This window comes from Acomys russatus, chromosome 28, assembly GCF_903995435.1.
Source record: "Acomys russatus chromosome 28, mAcoRus1.1, whole genome shotgun sequence".
Lineage (NCBI taxonomy): Eukaryota > Metazoa > Chordata > Mammalia > Rodentia > Muridae > Acomys > Acomys russatus.
Genome location: NC_067164.1, coordinates 36826811 through 36849789, shown reverse-complemented (window position 1 = coordinate 36849789; position 22979 = coordinate 36826811). Strand labels below are relative to the sequence as shown.

General features: G+C 47.4%; 1 protein-coding gene across 1 annotated transcript; it reads left to right on the top strand.

Annotated features, from left to right (window-relative positions):
* Positions 1–15: 15 nt before the first annotated feature.
* Positions 16–4611, top strand: Rps26 (ribosomal protein S26). The gene is made up of 4 exons (XM_051170541.1): positions 16–165; positions 3289–3490; positions 3998–4128; positions 4515–4611. The coding sequence occupies exons 1-4, from the start codon at positions 16–18 to the stop codon at positions 4548–4550; spliced, it is 519 nt and encodes a 172-aa protein (XP_051026498.1). The 3' UTR covers positions 4551–4611.
* The last annotated feature ends 18368 nt before the right edge of the window (positions 4612–22979 follow it).

The following is a 22979-nucleotide window of genomic DNA, read 5'->3' as shown; positions in this document are numbered from 1 at the left end:
AAAAATTGTCCCGGGATGGGTGACGCGTACGTGCCCGTCGGCCGTTCCACCCTTGCTACAGCAAGAATGGGGAGGGACACGACTGACTGGGAGTCGCCCTTCACTGCTCCAGACCCGGGGCAGGAAAGCTCTTCTCCCGTGTTTGCGGAGACCCTGGCTATTTGGGTAACCCAGGGTCCAGGAGACCATGCAGGAGAAGAGGCGCAGCTCCAGGGCTCATGGAAGGCTCACTCTACAAAGAGTTCCCTGCCGCGGCCACAGCCATCCCACTCTCTGCTTTTTTGAGATTCAAACCAAAGGCTGTTTTTTCTATGTTTAAAGAAAATAAGAAAAAAAAAAAAAAAAAAAAAAGGAAAAAAGTTAAAACCAAACAACACCTCATAAGTTATTAGTCTCCGTCTCCTCTTCCTTTCCTTCCATCTTTCTTTCCATGTGCTCTTTCTTTACAGCTCTTTTGTCTCTCCCTACTTTCCTTACTCCCAGTTTGGAATGCTGAGAGGCAAGATCAAGGGTAGGCGAGATCAGACCCCGGGACTGCAGTTCTTAAGCATTCTGGATCATGAGAAGGGCAGGGCGTGAAAAACACTTTCCTCCTCTTCTTCCTTCTCCCAAATTACATGGTTTCCCAAAAGGACCAGATTGGCAGAGAGAAGCTTTGTGGGCAGTTCTTCCTCCTTGACAACGTAGCAATAAACAGGTGTTGCCCATGAATGGCAGAGAAACTTGTCCCAAGAGAAGGGGAGGGCCGTGGCTATAGAACCTCACACCAACTCCTCCTTGGGAAGGCAGCAGAGCTGAGGTTGGTGTCCGGCCTCTTCTCCAGAGCTATTCTGGTTGTTGAGGCTCTTCCCACTAGACCTGCTTCCACCTCTTCCTATCTGCCATGTATTTGGGGTTACCTCAGAAGGACTCTGAGGCACTATGGCCTTGGAGTACCCCATTCCTCGCTTCATTTAGTCAGCCTTGCACCTGTGACCTCCCAGGAACACAAAGGACTATGCTCTTCCGAGGCTGTACTGCATGCCTAGGAGGGCAGCAACAGATGGACAAGACCAGGTGCTAGGGAGGAGCAGGGCATCCTTTCTCTCTCCAGCCCATCACTGCACTTTAACCAGGGTCTTAAGTACAAAATCTACTCTTCAGAGCCTGTAGCTCTGGAACCTCAGACACCCTATGCTCTCTCCCAGCTCCCTTTGCATTAAAAAAAGAAAAAAGAAAAAAACAAAAACAAAACACCACCAACAACAACAAAAAACAAACCGCCAAACCCCATACAGAGAAAAGAGGTGTTTTCTTTTTTATTACTGTTCAAAAACAACAGAAAAAAAAAAAAAAAAAGTGAGGGAAGAGAGAATTTCTAATTAGGCTCTTTTCCAGACCTTTGTGTATGTGTGTGTCAGTGTCCAAGCTGCAGGTGGGATTTTGTAATACTTCTGGCAGCTTCTTCCCTTGTGTACATAATATATATATACATATATTTTTCATCAGAAATTATGAAGATCAAAATAGAATAAACACGGAAGCAAGTGCAATACCACCTCCCCTCCCCCAGGGTTCCTTTGTAGCCTGTTTGGTGACCCTTGACCCTTGCCTCTTCACTCTTCCTCTGGTTCCTTACCTATCCTTCCCCTCCCTCTTTTTAAAGAGTTTTTCTCCTTTCTCAAAGGGAGTTAAACCAGCTTTTGAGACTTACAGCAAAGCATTTTGTATATGTAATATACTGTAAGTAAATATTTGTGTAATGGAGAAATACTACTGTAAGTTTTGTACTGTACTGGCTGAAGGTCTGTTACGAATAAACATGAGTAATTTAATATCCCTGTTTGTTCGTGGTGACTCCCTTTGCCTTGTTTTCCTTCTGGGAGGGAGGGAGACTTCATAGCAACTATTTCTCTGTTCAAGACATTGACAAGAAGCCCGGCGGGTGGTGCACGCCTTTAGTCCCAGCACTAGAGAGGCAGAGGCAGGAGGATCCATGTGAGTTCGAGGCCAGCCTGGTCCACAAAGTGAGTCCAGGACAGCCAGGGCTACACAGAGAAACCCTGTCTCGAAAAACAAAACAAGACATAGACAAGTCGGGCTGGAGAGATGGCTCAGAGGTTAAGAACACTGTCTGCTCTTCCAGAGGTCCTGAGTTCAAGTCCCAGGAACCACATGATGGCTCACAACCATCTGTAATGTGATTGGATGCCCTGGCGCACGCCTGTAATCCCAGCACTCGGGAGGCAGAGGCAGGTGGGTTGCTGTGAGTTCGAGGCCAGCCTGGTCTACAAAGCGAGTCCAGGATAGCCAGGGTTACACTGAGAAACCCTGTCTCGAAAAATCAAAAAAATTAAATTAAAAAAATAAAAAGTTTGTCTTATTTGAAGCCATTATTTGCAAGGATTAATTTACAAAATGGTTTGTTTCCGCCCAGGTCTTCTATTTCTCTGTTTGGCTTTGGGTTTGGTTTTGGTTTTCCCAGACAGGGTCTCTCTGGCTATCCTGGAACTCTCTTTGTGGACCAGGCTGGCCTTGAATTCAGAGATCCACCTGCCTCTACCTCCCGAGTGCTGGGATTAAAGGCGGTCTTCTATTTCTTACTCCTACACCTAGAACACACATTTGAAAGGAATGAAGTTCGGGCGTCTTATGGTGGTGTAGCGCCGCCTTTTGTCGGTCCACTTGGGCCAGAAGCCTCGCCAATTCGTACTACAACTCCCACAATGCATCTCTTTTGGCCTCTAACCACCGGGAGCGTGTGTATCCATATTCTGAATAACTTCCGCTCTGGAGATAAAATGAACCGGATGTTATAGTACTTTGAATCACTTCCTGTTCGTAACGTTTTAGTCTTCCGCCAACCGATTAAATAGTTCCGTCGGTACTTTCCGCCACAGCTAATTTCTAGGGACTTATTTTCGCCCCACATTTCCTCGGAGACGCTAAATAACTGGGTGAATTTGAGTACAGTAGCTGCCGGGAGTAACTAGAGTCGCGCATCTCTACGGTTCCCCCCTCCCCGCCCCCGGCGTGAGCGGAGGGATATCCTACTATATAAGAGCGTCCGGTGAGGGGCCGGATCCTCTTTCGGGTCTTGGCTCCAAGATGGTGAGTGTCGCCGCGTGTTGAGCGCGAGCCTGAGCAATGGGTGGGAAGTAGGTTCTCGGATTGAAGTGGCTTGAGAGCCGGAGCCTTGGGGGAGGAGGTGACAGTGTGAGCGCCCGGGAGCCGCGTGGGTCGCTGCGGGGCTGCGGGCGGTGAGTGCCCGGGAGGGGCCGAAGCTTGGTAAGTCGCACCGCTCTCTGATGGGAACTTTTTCTCCACCTTCAGACCAAAAAAAGGAGAAACAACGGCCGTGCTAAAAAGGGCCGCGGCCACGTGCAGCCAATTCGCTGCACCAACTGCGCCCGGTGCGTGCCCAAGGATAAGGCCATTAAGAAGTTCGTCATCCGGAACATTGTAGAGGCCGCTGCTGTCAGGGACATCTCCGAAGCCAGCGTCTTTGACGGTAAGGGAGTCACGGCCGGGAAGGGAGTGAAAATGTGTATGGTTCGGGCAGAGGGTGCATTTTCTTGCATGGTGAACAGGCTTAACGTTGACGTTTGAGTGGTTTTGTCCCCCCCCCCCTCCGGTAGAGATGGAGGCTTTTGGGGGCTGTTTCCTAGCTTGGGTAGCTTTCCTCCCTAGTGCTGGGATTAAAGACGTGGGACCTGCTAACACAATTGGACCCTTTCCATCCCCAGAATGAGCTGCTACTCTGCCTTTCAAGTGGAAACCCCTCCCCTAAGAACTGGACTCCTGTCTTCGTATTTGTGGGGTGGGTTTGGTTTGCAGGGGTTACTGTTCAGTAAAACTATGTACAGTGATTGTCAGTCCGCCAAATGGTTGCTGTCGTTGGGAAGGTGTGATGTACTTAACAGATGACATTTATATACATCTTTGGGGGGTGTGTCTTGTATCCAGTACAAGGATCCCTTATAGTGGGCATATGTCTAAACTGCTTCCCGTCTGTCAGCTTATGTGCTGCCTAAGCTCTACGTCAAGCTGCATTACTGCGTGAGCTGTGCCATTCACAGCAAGGTGGTCAGGAACCGATCCCGGGAGGCCCGGAAGGACCGAACACCCCCACCTCGCTTTAGACCCGCTGTAAGTAGACACAGACTCTTACTCAGAGACTATCCACCACGGTTTCAGTCTTGGTATGAAGGGCGCAACCTGCGTTTTAAATGTTTAGTTTTCCAGAGTTGGTAGGCTGTTTTCAGTGGAATAGTATGGTATCTTTCTCCACATTTGTTTTATAGTGGTGTGGTGGGTTTTGTTTTGTTTTGTGGTGCTAGGGACCAAGCCTAGGCCTTCCACTTGCTTCTGGTAAATGCTCTGTCACTGAGCTACATGGATTCATTGTGGGTTTTGTTTTTCATGAACTCTTTCTATGCCCTTAGCTGACCTGGGATGCTGGAATTAGAATTGAGTGGGACACAGCACCAGGCTTAGATGTTTTCTTCAATTTGGCTCATCTCTTTGTTTTCCAGGGTGCTGCACCACGACCTCCACCAAAGCCCATGTAAAGACAGGACAGAAGAAAAAATACTTTGGACAAATAAAATGGGAGTTACACTTTACATGGCATTTGAGTGTTGTCTTTTCCAAATGTAAATTGTTACTTCCTTTTCTGGAGCCCAAGGCACAGAACACCTTATTCCTGAGGTTACGAGGGCTTTTGTCAAGCTTTTCATACGGGTTCTGGGGATAAAGTGGGTCCTTGCAAGATTTGGGTGTGCAAAGAATCCTGGAATTGGCTGGGTGTAGTGGTGCACACCTTTAATCTCAGCACTTGGGAGTCAGAGGCAGGTGGGACTCGTGAGTTCAAGGCCAATGAGACAGAGAAACTGTCTCAAAAAGCCTAGAGGAAAAAAATCCCTGGAATCCTCACCGGGATTTTGCTTTTCTAGTGCAAAGCACTCACTTATTCCCAGTCTTATAAATTGCAGTTTGCCGGGCGTGGTGGTGCACGCCTTTAATCCCGGCACTCGGGAGGCAGAGGCAGGCGGATCACTGTGAGTTTGAGGCCAGCCTGGTGTACAAAGTGAGTCCAGGATGGCCAAGGCTACACAGAGAAACCCTGTCTCGAAAAACCAAAAAAAAAAATAAAAATTAAAAAAAAATTGCAGATTGCTTGGTCATAGCATGCTAGGGTTTCTCTGTGGCCCTGGCTGTCCTGGACTGGCTTTGTAGACCAGGGTGGCCTTAATTAAGCCAGCGTTTTGTTTTGACACATGGTCTAGCACCTTGCTGGCTTTGAATTTAGATCCCTCTGCCTCTTGAGTGCTAGGATTGAAGTGCTGCCTCACTGTGGGAGGTATAGAGAACACAGCAAGAAAGGACAAGTGTTACAAGGTCTTTGGCATCCTGTTCACAAAACCTTTAGTCCACATGGAGGGCAAAGTTCTTGGGCGCTTGATAGAAAATCCAAGCTGGGAGAATGCTACTCTGTCCGTTTATGACATGGTTTCCCAGGTCTATTAGAATCTGTACTTGATGTTTGAGGGTAAGGTTTCCTAGCCTAGGGTGGCCTTGGCGATTTTGGTGCTAGGATTACAGGTGAGAACCTCCAAATTCTCTTCAGAAAGTTTCTCATTGATGGGGAGGGGGCAGCTCTTGTGGAGTGGTACAGAAGATGAGAGGCAGGGGTCTGGGATCAAACGCCCATCGTCCTTAGTAGAAAGTAATTTATCCTCAGTCTGGCTCACACAGTACTGAGTGCGGAGTAACGCTTTTCTGTCTAGGTATCCTATGATGGCTGGAAAGAGCACAGTTACAGTTAGAGCATTTGTACATTAACTAAAGGTTAATTGACCATTGTTGGAGGAAGAGCTTCCTGCAGCCTGGAACTCCACTACCCAAATGCTTCTGAGGTGTCCACTCTAAATTAGTGTTTGAGGCCAATGGGCCTTTGGCTCTACCCACTACAGGTTGATGTTGAGCTGTGTGGTGATCAGGATTAATGGGAGATAGACTGTTGAGGTCCTGGACTGCCCTTGCACGCGCCCTTTTTCCTTTGTGTACCCCAGAAGTAGTGTATATAAGGAAGATGGTGCCCATCGCTTACCACTATAATGCCAGGCTTTAGCTTGCACATTCAGCATGTTTTTATTGTTTTATTCCATGTGAGTGCAGTGCCCGCAGAGGCCACAAGAGGGCATTGGGTTACCCTGGAACTGGATTTACAGAGGTGGTGAGCTGTTACTGGTTGCTGGGAAGCAAACCCAGGCCCCCTGAAGGACCATTCAGTCCTCTTAGTGCTTTTGAGCAGGGCTTCTCTGTGGCTGTCCTGGACTTGCTTCCTTCCACCACACCCAGCTAATGTGAACACAGGGCCTCTCGCATGCTCATGTTAATTCTCAACACCCTGACTAAAATACCCAACAGAAAGGAGAGAAGGATTTATTTGTTCCATGGTTGCATAAAGTGTAGTGTAGTCACATCATGGCCGGGAAGGTATGACAATTCTAGATGGCAGAGACATGTAACAGGCTTCCATTGCAGTGGGCAATACGAAGCAAAGCTGGCCAGGAGTGGGCGTGATCGCACACACCTGTAACCCTGCCACTCTGGGCGTGGAAGCAGGAGGAAGAGTTCAAGGCCAGTCAACTCCAAAACCTGTTGCTTGTTTTTAAACTGTGTCTCAGGGCTCCCTTGGTGTGACAGCACCATGCCCAACAGCAACACGGGGAAGGGCCATGGAGGAATATTGCTTTACTGACTTGCTCCCCAAGGATTGCTCAGCCCTGCTTGCTATGGCTTCCAGGACACCATCCCAGGGTCCTTCCTGCACCAACCATCAATTTTAAAAACTGTTTTCCCTGCTGAAGTTCCCTCTTCCCAAATGACTAGTTTGTGTCAAGTTGACATAAGAGTAACCAGCTCCCTAGTGTGCGTGAGCGCATGTCCAGGAGGTGAGGCTGGGATTTCAAGGTTACCTTCAACTACAAAGTGAGTTCAAGACCAGCCTGAAACGTGAGACCCTTTCACAATTAAAAAAGCTAGGTGAGACCAGGTGTGGTAGCGCATGCCTTTAATCCCAGCACTCGGGAGGCAGAGGCAGGTGGATTGCTGTGAGTTCGAGGCTAGGCTGGTCTACAAAGTGAGTCCAGGACAGCCAAAGCTACTTAGAAACCCTGTCTCAAAAAACCAAAAAAAAAAATTTTTTTTTTCAGGCATCACAAATGAGTTAAACTAATGAGTCTTCTCAAAGTAGCCTGGACTAGTAGATAAGAGAACAGGGCCTAGACTGTAAGTGTATTTATTTTATGTGTATGGATGCTTTGCCAGCTCATCCAGGTCTGTGCACCACACACATGTAGTGTCCACGGAGGCCAGAAGAGGGCACTAGATCTCCTGGAACTGGAATTACAGATGGTTTTGAGACCCCATGTGGTTACTAGCCTTGAACCTGCATCCCCTGGAAGAGCCGGCCTTACTCTACTGAGCCAGTTCTGGAGCCCTGTGCAATGAATATTCATTTCCAGTATGCTTGGGACTATCATCAGAGTTCAAGTCCTATGTCACACAAAACCAACTGGTTAAAAATAGACTGTAGCCGGGCGTGGTGGCACACGCCTTTAGTCCCAGCACTCGGGAGGCAGAGGCAGGCGGATCGCTGTGAGTTCGAGGCCAGCCTGGTCTACAAAGTGAGTCCAGGATGGCCAAGGCTACACAGAGAAACCCTATCTCGGGAAAAAAAAAAAAAAAAAAAAGGCTGGACGGGGGTGGGGGGACGGTGCAGGAGGAGGAGGTGCACGCCTTTAATCCCAACAGTCGCGAGGCAGAGGCAGGTGGATTGTTTTGAGTTCGAGACCAGGCTGACCTACAAAGCAAGTCCAGACAGCCAAAGCTACACAGAGAAACCCTGTCTCAAAAACAAACCATGTATATGAGCTAAGAGTGGTGCACACACCTTTAATCCTTAAGAGACAAAGTCTACAAAAGAATCCAGGGGGGTAGAGCAATGGCTTGTATAAACTTTTTGATTTGTTTTGTTTTGTTTTTTGAGACAGGGTTTCTCTGTGTAGCTTTGACTGTCGTAGACTCGCTTTGTAGACCAGGCTGGCCTCGAACTCACATCCGATCCACCTGCCTCTCCCTCCCAAGTGCTGGGATTAAAGGTGTGCGCCACCATGCCCAGTTTATAAACTGTTCTTACAGAACCGGGTGTGGTGGTGCACACCTTTGATCTCAGCACTTGGGAGGCAGAGGCGGGTGGATCGATGTGAGTTCCAGGCCAGCCTGGTCTACAAAGTGAGTCCAGGCCAGCCTGGTCTACAGAATGAGTCCAGGACAGCTAGAGATACACATAGAGAAACCCTGCCTGGAAAAAAAAGAGAGAGAGGGCAGCAGGACGGAGGATGCAGTCAAGGCAGCAGCTGTGACTGACCGTGAGTGTCAGGGTAGATGAGGAGAAAGGTCAGATGGAGGGAGAAGGAGAAGCAGCGAGAAGTGATCTGGCCAAGATCACAGCTACAACCATAGTGCTTGGAGGCGGAGGCAGGCAGATCACCAAGACTTGTAGGCCAGACTGGGCTACATACCAACTACCAGGTACCAGGCCAGCCCAGGCTACTCAACCAGCGACCCATTTCAATAAACAAACAAGACATTCAAGAACCAGGTGTGGCTGTTCTCTTATTCTCTCTCTCTTCTCTGTCTCACTGAGGCAAGCCCCCCTTCCTTCTCTCCCCATGCTTCTACAATAAATCTCACACCATTAAAAAAAACAAAAAACAAAAAAAACAAAGCCAGGTGTGGTGGCGCTGCAGCTTCAGCACACCAGAGGCAAGCAAGCCTAATCTGAGGCAGGCTGTGAGTCTCATCCTATAGCCTGAGGATGACGAAGTCACCATCTTCCTGCCTTTGCTTTCCTTGGTGCTGGGAATGCAGGTGGGTATCACCAGGTGTGGCTAACCCTGAGCTGCCTCGGGTGACTATCCAAAGATGAGGCCCACCTACAGTAGCCTGCTGTTTACCAGTTACAAGACCAGGCTCTGACTTCATAGTTCCTCCCTCAACACTGTCTTTGTGACCCAACTCCTCTGCTCTTGTCATTTCTGGAATAAGGCGGGTGAAAGAGAGGTCTATAAGTATTTTATTTTTTAAAGCACCCAGTGCATTGACAGCAATAATTGTTTGTTCGTTTGTTTGTTTTTAAGATTTATTTATTTGGGCTGGAGAGGTGGCTCCGTGGTTAAGAGCACTGACTGCTCTTCCAGAGGTCCTGAGTTCAATTCCCAGCAACCACATGGTGACTCACAACCATCTGTAATATGATCTGATGCCCTCTTCTGGCAGAGCAGAGCAATGTATACATAATAAATAAATAAATAAATCTTTTTAAAAAAGATTTTTTTTAATGTGTATGGATACTTTGTCTACATTACATGTACACACCAGAAAACAGCATCAGACAGTTACCATGTGGTTGCTGGGAATTGAACTCAGGACCTTTGGAAGAGCAGTGAGTGCTCTTAAACACTGAGCCATCTCTCCAGCCCCTTCTTCTGTTTTTCCATGAACTCTCACTGTAGCCAAGGCTACACAAAGAAACCCTGTCTCGAAAAACCAAAATAGCCGGGCGGTGGTGGCGCACACCTTTAATCCCAGCACTCAGGAGGCAGAGGCAGGTGGAGTTTTGTGAGTTCGAGGCCAACCTGTTCTACAAAGGGAGTCCAGGACAGCCACGATAACAGACTCTGTCTTGAAAAAACAAAAATAAACAAACAAAAAGGGTGGTTTGTATACCCAGTGGGATTGTTGGAGAAAACAACTTACCTTGGTGAGCAATTATCAGCTGTAGACACCTCGTAGGTTAGGTGTGGGGCCTTGTCTACTTCCCTTTCAGCAGGAGGACCCCCCCCCCCCCCCCCCAAGTCGGCTTAGATCTGTGGAAGCCCTGTGCGTGTGGCCTCAGTCTCTGTGAGTCCATGTGTGTCAGTCTTGTTGTGTCTAGAAGGCGTTGTGTCCTCAGCATTTTCTGTCTCTACAGGCTCTTAGAATCTTTCTGCCTCCTCTTCGGCAGGATACCCTTGAGCCCTGAGAGGCGGGACTTGATGGAGACATCCCACTTAGGAGTGACCGTTCCAAGGTCTCTCACTGTCTAGACATTGGCTGTGGGTCTCTGTTGTCCCTATCCACTGCAGGAGGAAGCTCCTCTGATGATGTCTGGGCAAGACCCTGATCTACGAGTGTAGCAGAATGTTGTGAGGAGTCACCACAGGGTGTTTGGTTGGTTGGTTGGTTTTGGTTTTGGTTTTTTAAGACAGGGTTTCTCTGTGTAGCCTTGGCTGTCCTGGACTCCCTTTGTAGACCAGGCTGGCCTAAAACTCACAGTGATCCACCTGCCTCTGCCTCCCGAGTGCTTAAAGGCATGTGCCTCCATGCCCGGCTGTTTGGTTGGTTTGTTGGTTTTTTATTTTTGTTTTTTGTTTTTTTTTTTCCAGACAGGGTTTCTCTATGTTATCTTGGCTGTCCTGGACTCGCTTTGTAGACCAGGCTGGCCTCGAACTCACAGTGTCTGCTTTCCTCTGCCTCCATGAGTGCTGGGATTAAAGGCGTTCGCCACCATGCCCGGCTTGATTGTTTGTTTTTGAGATAGCATCACACATAGCCCAGGCTGGAGTCAAATGCTCTATGTAGCTGCAGATGACCTTGAACTCCCAACCCTCCGGAGTCTACCCCCAAGTATGGAATTCTAGGTATGCAACACCAAGTCCAACTCTAAGGTTAATTGTTTGTTTTTCCAGACAGGATTTCTCTGTGTAGTCCTGGCTGTCCTGGATTTGCTTTATAGACCAGGCTGGCCTGGAGCTCACAGAGATACACCTGCCACTGTCTCCCAAATGCTGGGATTATAGGCGTGCACCACTGTGCCCAGCACCTAAGGTTAAATTTTAAAGATGTGCAGCCCACTTTGCTAGAACTATCATCCAGCCCTCAGGGTGGTGGGTCAGGAGGCTGCACTAGGATCAGGGGTTCAGTCATTCTCCATCTTTGCATGCATAGTAAGTTCAAGGCCAGCTTGTGTTATCTGAGACCCTGTCTCAAAACAAACAAAACCAACACTGAGGGGTAGAGCAAAGCTCAGTGTCAGATCACCGGCTTATTATACAGGAGGTCCGGAGTTTGGTCTCCAGTGCCATTATAGACAAAAACAAGACAAAACCCAACCATTTAGGGCTTTGAAGTTACCTCAAGGGTAAAGCACATTCTTAGGATGTGTGTGGTCCTAAAAACCATTTAGGACTTTGATGTCACCTCGGGAGTAAAGCGCATTCTTAGGATGTGTGAGGTCCTGAGTTTAACCCTGTTAACCTGTTAACAGCTTTATTGAATACAATATAGTGAAGGGATTGGTGCTGAATATCTGTAATTCTCTGGTGTGTGTGTGTGTGTGTGTGTGTATGAGAGAGAGAGAGAGAGAGAGAGAGAGAGAGAGAGAGAGAGAGAGAGAGAGAGATGAAGCGTAAAGAACCCTGTGGTCAAGCCTGACACCCTGAGCTCCATCCCCAGACCCCACATAGGGAAGGAGAGAACCAACTCCTACAAGTGGCACTCTGAAGCCAGGTGTGGTGGCTCATGCCTTTAATCCTAGCACTTGGGAGTCAGAGGCAGGTGGATCTCTGAGTTCAAGGCCAGCGGTGGTGGTGGGGGGTGAACAACAAAAAGAAAGAGTGGTGACCTCTGAGAAACAGTCCCCTTCTGGCCGTTCTCATGGGTGCAGAATTTCACCAGGGCTGTCTTGCTGCTCTCTTCCCTCCCTGTCACAGGGTTAAGGAGGCAGCCCATCCCCAGACCAGCGACCTTAGAGGATATTTTTAAGACAAATGTCTGGGGCTGGAGAGATGGCTCAGAGGTTAACAGCACCCTCTGTTCTCCCAAAGGTCCTGAGTTCAATTCCCAGTAAACCACATGGTGGCTCACAACCATCTATAATGCGATCTGGTGCCCTCTTCTGGTGTGCAGGTGTAATGCAAGCAAAACACTATATAATAAATAAATCTTTAAAAAAAAAAAAAAAGACAAATGTCTGAAATAGAAGGTGGAGCAACCCCACTTGCAGCCTCTGTTTTTATTTTTTAAGACTAAACTTGTTAATCAGCTGGGAGGGGTGCCCTTTGACTGACTGAGTGACCCAGGTTGGCCTTAAACTTCTGACCCTTCTGCTACCATCTCCTAAATGCTGGGGTTACCCGTGTGTGGCACCAAGCCCAGGTTTTTTTTTGTTTGTTTTTGTTTTGTTTTTGTTTTTGTTTTTCGAGACAGGGTTTCTCTGTGTAGTCTTGGCCATCCTGGACTCACTTTGTAGACCAGGCTGGCCTCGAACTCACATCGATCCGCCTGCCTCTGCCTCCCGAGTGCTGGGATTAAAGGCGTGCGCCACCACACCCGGCTCCAAGCCCAGGTTTTTCAGCAGGCCCTTGTGCATGCTAGATAAACACTTCCAGCTGAGCTACGTCCCCAGCCTGGTTTTCAGTTCGGATCTCTCAAGGCAGCTCATCTGGCCCAGAATTAGCTATGTCTCCCCTACCCACCTTCACTTCACTTTTTATTTTTGGGGTGGGAAGGCGGTAGGTGGTGTTCAGACAGTCTCCTGGAGCTGAAATACAACACAGAAACAGGCATGGTATCACTTCTCCCCAGTAATTCGAGAAGGAAGAACTTGCTTCACATTTGAAGGCAGTCTGGTCTTTCTAGCAAGTTTCAGATGGAGGCTTTGTTTTTATTGTTGCTGTGTAGCCTTGGCTGTCCTGGACTCACTTTGTGGACCAGGCTGTCCTCGAACTCACAGTGATCCGCCTGCTGAGCTTTAGTAAGTGATTGCGTCATAAGAGCTATGACTTCATCAACAGATTAATCCACTGATAGTTTCAAATTGATGGCTTTCTTGGGGCAGAAAAGAAAGTAGGATATGCACCCCATCTGAGAAGGTGGATCCATCTCTTAGGGAGAGTGCCCTAAAACAGGAAGTCCTGCCCTCAGCTCTCTTGGGTTGTGGTCTTCTCTCCATCAGGGAGGGAGATATTTTGCTCCACGATATTTTCCCCATCGTGAAGTTCTGCCTCAAGATGGATGCATTTGCACAGGAGCAACCTTTAGGATTCTGCCCCAGTCTGCCCAGCAACCTGTGAAGTCATTGCCTACCTGCTACTTGGCGTGGTTTTACCCAGGATTATAAAAAGGCAAACCCAGGCCAGACGAGGTGGCGCATGCTTTTAATCCCAGCAACCGGGAGGCAGAGGCAGGCCGATCGCTGTGAGTTCCAGGCCAGCCCTGGTCTACAAAGCGAGTCTAGGACAGCCAAGGCTACACAGAGAAACCCTGTCTCAAAAACCCAAAAAGAAAAAAAAAAAAAAAAAAAAAAAAGGTAAACCCACCTCCCTCCCTCTCTGGCTCTCCCTCCTCCACTCTCTACCTCTCTCTCGTACTTTCTTGTTGTCTTACCTGCCTCCCTCTCTCTCTCTCTCTCTCTCTCTCTCTCTCTCTCTCTCTCTCTCTCTCTCTCTCTCTCTCTCTTTCTCTGGGGTGCCCCCTTCCTTCACTTCCCATGCTCATATAATAAACTTCTCCATACATTATCTCTTGTGTGGCATATATTTTTTTTTCTTTTGGTTTTTTAAGACAGGGTTTCTCTGTGTAGCCTTGGCTGTCTTGGAACTCACTTCATAGACCAGGCTGACCTCAAACTCACAGGAATCCAAGCCGGGCGTGGTGGCGCAGGCCTTTAATCCCAGCACTCGGGAGGCAGAGGCAGACGGATTGCTGTGAGTTCGAGGCCAGCCTGGTCTACAAAGTGAGTCCAGGATGGCCAAGGCTACACAGAGAAACCCTGTCTCAGAAAAAAAAAAACAAAAAAAAAAAACTCACAGGAATCCACCTGCCTCGGCCTTCCTGAGTGCTGGGATTAAAGACATGCGTCACCATGCTGGCTGTGTGGCACATAATTTCATATCTCTTATTTCATTGGTATTTCGGCAACAGAACCAATGGACCAACCTCAGCAACCATTCCGGAATCGTCCTGGGACTCACTCTGTAGACTCAGCTCTTCCTACTTTCTGCATTTTGACCGTGAACCAAAACCTCTGCATCCATGAACTAACAGGCCTTTCCGAAATCAGTTTGTGTTCTCAGGTGTTTTGTCGCAGTGTGGGAAGGACTGTGTTAGCCTCCCTCCTGGAGCTCCACACAGGCCTGGACTTCTTGGCTAGGGTGATGTAGAGGAAGGAGAGGACAGGCGGAAGGCCTGGACTGTTTTGTTTTCTTCCCGACAGGGCTTCTCTGTGTAGCCCTGGCTGTCCTGGACTCACTCTAGTCAAGCTGACCTCTAACTCAAAGATCCGCCTGCCTTTGCCTCTAGTGTGCCAGGATTAAAGATGTGTGCCACCGCCCCTGCCTCCAGCTAGGACAGGAGTTTTTGTGTCTTCATATACAGAAGAGGCTTTTAGATTCTAGCCATGGTCCCACACAGGCATTTCCTGTCAAGTACCTGTGTTGTGCACAAAGTTCATTTTGTGTTTTTGCAATACCCAAGCTTTAGATCTCTTGAGGTGATTGTGTGGGATAGAAAGTAGAGATAGAGGGTTGGGAGGACGCTCGCTCACATGGTAGAGGATTGCTTAGCATGCACAAAGCCCTAGGCTAGATCCTGGCACAGAGCAAAACCAGGCATGGCGGCACAGGCTTGCAATCCTAGCACTCAGGGCGTAGAATCAGAAAGACCACAAGTTCAAAGATTTAGCCGGGCGTGGTGGCGCACGGCGCATGGCGCACGCCTTTAATCCCAGCACTTGGGAGGCAGAGGCAGGTGGATCACTGGGAGTTCGAGACCAGCCTGGTCTACAAAGTGAGTCTAGGACAGCCAAAGCTACACAGAGAAACCTTGTCTCAAAAAACAAAACAAAACAAAAAAAGATTTATTGATTTATGTAATATGTATACAGTGGTCTGCCTGCTTGTGCCCATCAGATCACATTACAGACAGTTGTGAGCCACCATGTGGTTGCTGGGAATTGAACTTGGGACCTCTGGGAGAGCAGTCAGTGCTCTTAACCATTGAGCCATCTCTCCAGCCCAGACCACAAGTTCAAAATCAAAGTATGGAGTATGTGTGCAAGTGTAAGTGTGTGTGTGAGAGAGTGCGTGTGTGTGTGTGTGTGTGTGTGTGTGTATGTGCATGTGTGCGCATGTGAATGTGTGTGTGTGTCTCAGGTAGATGGAGGTCAGAAGACAGCTGTTGGAAGTATGTTCTCTCCGTCTATAGTGAGTTTAGGGACTTGAACTCAGATCCTCAGGCTTGTGTGGAAATCACCTTTTCCTGCTAGGCCGCCCAGTCCTGCACCTGTGTTAAATTCTCTCTTCCTTTACACTATTTTATTCACATATTGATACATTGTATTTCAGTGAAAAAGAAAGAGTTTCTTACCTGGGGAAGTAAAGCAGGAGGCTCAGGCCTTGGGGGCTAGCCTCTGCTACAGTAGGGAGTTCTGAGCCTGCCTGGGCTGCATGAGTCCCTGAAAAGCAAACTAATAAACAACAAAAGGTATTTTGTTTTGTTTTGGGGTTTTTGTTTGTTTGGTTGGTTTTGGTTTTTCTAGACAGGGTTTCTTTGTGTAGCCTTGGCTGTCCTAGACTCACTTAGTAGACCAGGCTGGCCTTGAGCTCACAGAGATCCACCTGCCTCTGCCTCCCGAGTGCTGGGATTAAAGGTGTGCTCCACCATTGCCCAGTGAAAGGCATTTGTTGATTATACGTCTATACAAGAAATATGTACACATACAGTGTTTTTACCATTTTATATCTTCTAGTATAAGACTATATTTAATTTTTAAAGGTTTATTTATTTATGTATATAAGCACTCTATTGCATGTATGCTGCATGACAGAAGAGGGCACCAGATTCTATTACAGATGGTTGTGAGCCACCATGTGATTGCTGGGAGCTGAACTCAGGACCTTTGGATGAGCAGCCAGTGTTCATGACGGCTGAGCCATCTCTCCAGCCCTACATTTAAATTAAAAAAAAAAAAAAAGATTTGTTTATTTATTATGTACATGTGTTCTGCCTGCATGTACACTACACACCAGAAGAGGGCACCAGATCTCATTATAGATGGTTGTGAGCCACCATGTGGTTGCTGGGAATTGAACTCGGGTCGTTTGGAAGATCAGGCAGTGCTCTTAACCTCTGAGCCCTCTCTCCAGCCCTACGTTTAAAATTTTTATTGGGTTATCCTTATTGTTCATACAGAACCAGAAGCCAGCTATGCTTACCCCTATACCACTAGCATTGCAACTCATTTATACAACATCTTTTACAACATTTATACCACCTAAACATAGATTTTTTTTTTTTAATGTATTTCTTGGTGTTTTGTCTGCAAGCATGTCTGTGTACTATATACGTGTCTGATGCCCTGGGAGGCCACAATCAGACATGGATTCCCCAGGACTTAAGTTTTAGATGGTTATGAGCTGCCATGTGGATTCAGGACTCGAACCCAGGTCCCCTGGAAGAGCAGCCAGTGCTTTTAACTGCTGAGCCATCTCTCCAGCTCTTATGTCTTGTTTTGTGTATGTGTGTCTCTCTGTGGGAGTGTGCTCAGGAGTAGAAGTGGCTGAGAAGCCCAGAAGAGGAAGCTGGGTCCCTGAGGGTAAAGTTACAGGCAGGAGCTGGGAATTGAACTTAGGTCCTCTAGAAGAGCAGCAAGTGCTCTTAGCCACTGAGCCATGTCTCTGGCCCCTAAGCATATAACTTATTGCATTATTAAAAGTTTAAAATTGCATTTTGAAATGTGTGCATATATTTTAAAAACTTTTTTGTTCTGGTCTTTAATCCCAGCACTAGGGTGGCAGAGGCAGGTGGACCTCTGTGAGCTCTAGACCAGCCTGGTCTATAGAGAAAGTCCAGGACAGCCACGGATACACAGAAAAACCCTGCCTCGTTGAAAGAAAAAAAGCACGTAACTGACATACTGACATAGCTGGGGCTTACTTCCTTACAGTTTTAGAGGGTTGGCCCATGAGTGTTACAGACCTGGAACATATTCTTTTGTTCATAATGAGCCGCCTTTCAACTATGCTTGAGTTTGTATTAATAAGGTGAATTTTGCAGCAAAGTCCCTAGATTACCGCAGAAAGCTGGCGGGTTTCCAGGGTAAACACCCAGGTAATTAAAGGTTGAACTTTCAGTCCCGGCCTGGACCTCCAGGAAGGGGAGAGGCACTCAATTTAAATTGCTCAGCAATGGCCACAGATGTAACCAATTGTATTACTTAGTTTTTGTTACTGTGACAAAACACTATGTCCTGTGCAATTTATAGAAGCAAGAGTTTGTTTGGGTTTATGCTTCTAGCCTAGGCTACAGCGAGGAGGCTACCTTCGGCAAAATAAAAGACTGCATCAAAAAACAAAAAAACAACCCCCCCCCAAAAAAACAAAAACAAAACAAAAAAACAAACAGGATCCCAGCGTGATGGTGTAAGCCTTTAATCCCAGCACTCCGGAGGGAGAGGTAGGTGGAGTTCAAGCCCAGCCTGGTCTATAAAGCGAGTCTAGGACAGCCAAGGCTAAACAGAGAAACCCTGTCTGCAAAACCAAATAAACAAATAAAACAAGCAAAATCACTCATTAATTGGGGCCGGGTGCTTGGTTTCTCTGTAACAAGCCCTGGCTGTCCTTGAACTCAAAGAGATCCACCTGCCTCTGCCTCCTGAGTGCTGGGATCACAGGTGTGGGCCACCAACCCTGGCTCAAAAGCCTGTTTCCTATCAGGTGTGGTGTCACACATCTGTAATCTGACACTCTGTAGAAACCATAAATTCCAGAGCAGCCTGGGCAATATAATAGCCCCCACCCCCATCCTGTACACACATAGATACCTGACTTCTTTAGGGAGACTGGAGATTAAATGCAGGGCCTGATACAAGAATTACAGAGCTGCATCCACCCTCCCGTCACTAACCTGACTGGACAGGCCTTGAACTTGTGACCCTCCTGCCTCCCAAGCAGCTAGGATTACAGCCTGGCTTTGTTTGTTTGTTTGTTTATGGAAACAGGGTTTCTCTGTGTAGCCTTGGCTGTCCTGCACTCACTTTATAGACCAGGCTGGCCTCGAACTCACAGCGATCTGCCTGCCTCTGCCGCCCGAGTGCTGGGATTAAAGGTGTGCGCCACCATGCCTGGCTCCAAGCCTGGCTTTTTAAAATGCTTGTTATCAGAACAAACAGCTTTGTGCATCTTCAGAGTTATGCAGTTATTTTGCATTTCATTAGTTTCCTCTTCCTCCTCCTCCTGACAAAAATGTCTAGCTGTGAAGCCATGGCTGGCCTGCAGCTCACTATAATAACCGGACTGGCCTTGAATTTACGCCAGTCCTCCTGGGGCTGCCTTTTTAAATACTGGGGTCACAGACCTGGCCTTTGCAATGCCATCTGTGTTTTTACTAATTCCTGCTCTTTGTTGTTTGCTTTCTTCTATTTTCTTTTTTTTTTTTTTAATATTTATTTATTAGTTATGTACTGAGTGTTCTTCCTGCATGTACACCTGTAGGCCAGATCACATTACAGATGGTTGTGAGCCACCATGTGGTTGCTGGGAATTGAACTCAAGACCTTTAGGAAGAGCAGGCAGCGCTCTTAACCACTGAGCCATCTCTCCAGCCCCTCTTTCTTCTATTTTCTTTTTCTTTTTCACAGGGTTTCTCTGTGTAGCCCTGCCTATCCTTGACTCGCTTTGTAGACCATGCTGGCCTCGAACTCACAGCATCTGCCTTTCTCTGCCTCCCGAGTGCTGGGATTAAAGGCGGATGCCACCACGCCTGGCTTCTTCTATTTTCTTCAACTCTAATTTGTTCTTCACGTAGCCCAGGATGGTCTAGAACCTATAATCCTCCTGCCTCTGCCTCCCAAATGATAGGTTTGCAGTTATAAGCCACCACCTTTAACTCTCCAGCCTGGTCTTATATCAATTTAATTCTTAGCTCGGGAGGCCTAGCTCTTCCCTGTTCTGCAGAAAGCAGCAACCGTTTACACTCACCTGGAAGAGACAACGACACACCTGCACAGTAGTCTTGCCCCAGGCTCTGTGAGTTCTCCAGTCCCCGGTCATAAAATAACCAGAAGGCAACTGACCAGATGGACATCTCCCAAACCTTATGACAGAGATAACATCACACTAAGGACTGGCCGGGCCAGGAATGTCAGGATCCTCAGATAACTCGCTAAGGCGGGCTGCCGAAGACCCTCCAGCCTTTGGCCTCTGCCCTCTTTTCTTCCCTCCTTTGCTCTAACAGTTGATTTCAGTCCTGTTCATGAGTGCCCTGCATCCTGACCTTCCTTCCCCTGGGGCTGCTTTCCAGGAAACTCCCGCTATGGCCAACAGAGAGCACCCAACAAGCAAAAGGAATCCAAAAGAAAGTTGGGACTTTTTTGTGTGTGTAAGATTTACCTATTTATAGGCCAGGTGTGGTGACACACGCCTTTAATCCCAGCACTCAGGAAGCAGAGGCAGGCGGATCGCTGTGAGTTCGAGACCAGCCTGGTCTACAAAGGGAGTCCAGGACAGCCAAGGCTACACAGAGAAACCCTGTCTCAAAAAACCAAAAAACAAAACAGACAAACAAACAAACCAAGATTTACCTATTTATTTATTTATTATGTATACAATGTTCTGCCTGCATATAACACCTACAGGTCAGAAGAGGGCATAAGATTTCATTGTAGAGCCGGGCGTGGTGGCGCACGCCTTTAATCCCAGCACTCGGGAGGCAGAGGCAGGCGGATCGCTGTGAATTCCAGGCCAGACTGGTCTACAAAGTGAGTCCAGGATGCCCAAGGCTACACAGAGGAAACCCTGTCTCGAAAAACCAAAAAAAAAAAAAAGATTTCATTGTAGATGGTTGAGAGCTGGGAATTGAACTCAGGACCTTTAGAAGAGCAGACAGTGCTCTTAATTTTTGCACTGTCTCTCCAGTCCCTGTTTTGATTTTTGATGTGCTGGGGATTGAACCCAGGAACTCATGCCTGTCAAGCAGGTGCTCTACCCCTGTCTGTGTACCTAATCTTCTCTTTCCTTTTTAAAAAAAATTTTTTTTTTGTTTTGGTTTTTCGAGACAGGGTTTCTCTGTGTAGCCCTGGTTGTCCTGGACTCACTTTGTAGACCAGTCTGGCCTAGAACTCACAGCTCGGCCTCTCTTTCTTTTTTAAAAAAATGTGTAGGGCAGTGGGTACCACCGCACACATTTGAAGGTAAAAGTCTGTTCTTGCTTCGTACCCTTTGGGTCCCAGGAATTGAACTCAGCTAATCTGGTTTGGCTGGAAGGATCCTAACTCACTGAGCCATCTCACCGGCCCCTATTTTTGCTTTAAATTTTGAAACAAGTATCATTAAGTTAACCAGGCTATCCTTGAATTGTCTTGTCTCTCTACACAAGGAAGACCTAAATTTGCAATCTTCCAGCCTCAGCCTAAGTAGCTGGTATCGCAGGCATCTGTCACCAGGCTCAGTTGATTACAGTAAACTAAGAGACAAATCAAGCTGGGTGTGGCGGTGAGGCAGGCACGCTTAGAGGACAGCTCCTCAGCCTGGGACTCTGCTTGCCTTGAGCTGTGTGCATACACCCTCTCCTGACAATGGGTCCAGCAACCTAGGACTCCCACTGGCATCGAGTGGCACATACACGCCATTCTAACCTTTGAAATGTTTCCTCACCCCTAACAATTGTCAAGTACGCCCCACCTGGGGCCAGCGAAGCTGCCAACTGGGGTTCAATCCTCAGGACTCACAGGACAGAAGGAAAGAACCAACTCCTGAAAATCACCCTTAGGCTTCCAGGAGCATACAGGAATAAATAAATAAATAAAAATAGCCTTTTTTTGGAGACAGGGTCTCTCTGTAGTCCTGGCTGTCCCGGACTTGCATTGTAGACAAGGCTAGCCTTGAACTCACAGCAATCCACCTGCCTCTGCCTCCCAAGTGCTGGGGTAAAATGTTTTATTTTTTTAAAAGACCATTATATTTATTATTATTATGTACACAGTGCTCTGCCTGCATGTACATCTGCCGTCCCGAAGAAAGTGTTAGATCTCATTATAGATGGTTGTGAGCCACCATGTGGTTGCTGGGAATTGAACTCAGGACCTCTGGAAGAGCAGTCAGTGCTCTCAACCTCTGAGTAATCCCTCCAGTCCCCAAAATGTACTTTTTTTCCCGTTTTTTTGTTTCGTTTTTCTGTTGTTTTTTTTGTTTGCTTGTTTGCTTGTTTTGTTTTTTGAGACAAGGTTTCTCTGTGTAGCCTTGGCTGTCCTGGACTGGACTCCCTTTTTTTTTTTTTTTTGACTCCCTTTGTAGACTAGGCTGGCCTTGAACTCACAGAGATCCACCTGCCTCTGTCTCCCAAGTGCTGGGATTAAAGGCGTGCGCCACCATGCCCAGTGGTAAAATGTTTAATAAAACAAATGTAGGGACTGAAAAGATGGCTCAGCAGTTAAAATCAGTGCCTGTTTTTCCAGAGGACCTGGGTTTAGTTCCCAGTTCTTTCATGGTGGCTCACAACCTTCTATGATCCCAGTTCCAGGACATCTGATGCCATTTTCTGGCCTCCTTGGACAGCAGGCATGCATGTGTTACGCCACATTTATACGGGCAAAACATCTATACACATAAAATAAAACAAATGTTTTAAAAAATGTCTTCATGGACAATTTATATATTTATTTATTGTCTTTTTTTTAAGATTTATTTATTATTTATACAGTATTCTGCCCATATGTGTGCCTGCTTGCCACAGGAAGGCACTGGATCTCATTACAGATGGTCATGAGCCACCATGTGGGTGCTGGGAATTGAACTCAGGACCTTTGGAAGAGAAGACAGTGCTTTTAACCTCTGAGCCACCTCTCCAGCCCCTATTTATTGTCTTTTTGAGAAAAGGTTTCCCTGCGTAGCCCTGGCTATCCTGGAATTGACTCTGTAAACCAGGCCGGTCTCGAACTCACAGAGATCCACCTGCCTCTACCTCTGCCTCCCGTGTGCTGGAATTGACAGCCTGCGTCATAATGCCCGGCTGGTGAGCAGTTTCTATTCAAACATGTTCCAGAACATATCAGCCTACAGAAGGTACAAGGCTGATCTGACCTGGCCCAGTAAATCGAGCTATGTCTGTTCTCTGAAACAAACTCTAGGGGAAAATTCTGATCTACCATTCTATGCCTACAAATAATTGGGTGTGCACACGATTCAACTCGGACATGCCACGAGAAGGGACACAGGCAATAAGCGAAGCTGAAGCAAGCTGTCAACTAAAATGGAAAACTCCCCCAAACTATACCCTTACCATGGAGCCTCTCTTTCTTTTTTAAAAATTAATTCATTTTTTTATTTTTTACATGTACATTTACATTATTACACGTATATATGATAAACTGCCTCTAGCCAGTCTCACAGCAAACTCCCTGACCTCTTGCTCACCCCATCTTCAGCAATGCCCCTGAGCCTTAGCCAGGCTCAGGAGTTGTGCTGTGATGTATTCACGTGATGTACTCACTGGGACTGGACTGCAGCTGATATTCTCCAACCTGTGTGTGCATCTTTCTCAATTCCTTGAATAAGGCACCAAGAACTGCCAGGCGTGGTGGTGCACGCCTCTAATCCCAGCACTCGGGAGGCAGAGGCAGGCAGGTTGCTGTGAGTTCGAGGCCAGCCTGGTCTACAAAGTGAGTCCAGGACAGTCAAGGCTACACAGAGAGACCCTGTCTCAAACCACCACCCCCCAAAAAAAACAACGTGAGTCTGGGACAGCCAAGACTACACAGTGAAACCCTGTCTCAAAAAACCAAAAAAGAAAAAAGAAAAAAAGAAAAAGCAAAGCAAAACAAAACAAAAACCAAAAAGAGAAGCCAGGGCAAGAGTGGGGAAAGCTGATGGGATGCAGGGAAAACAGAAAGCATT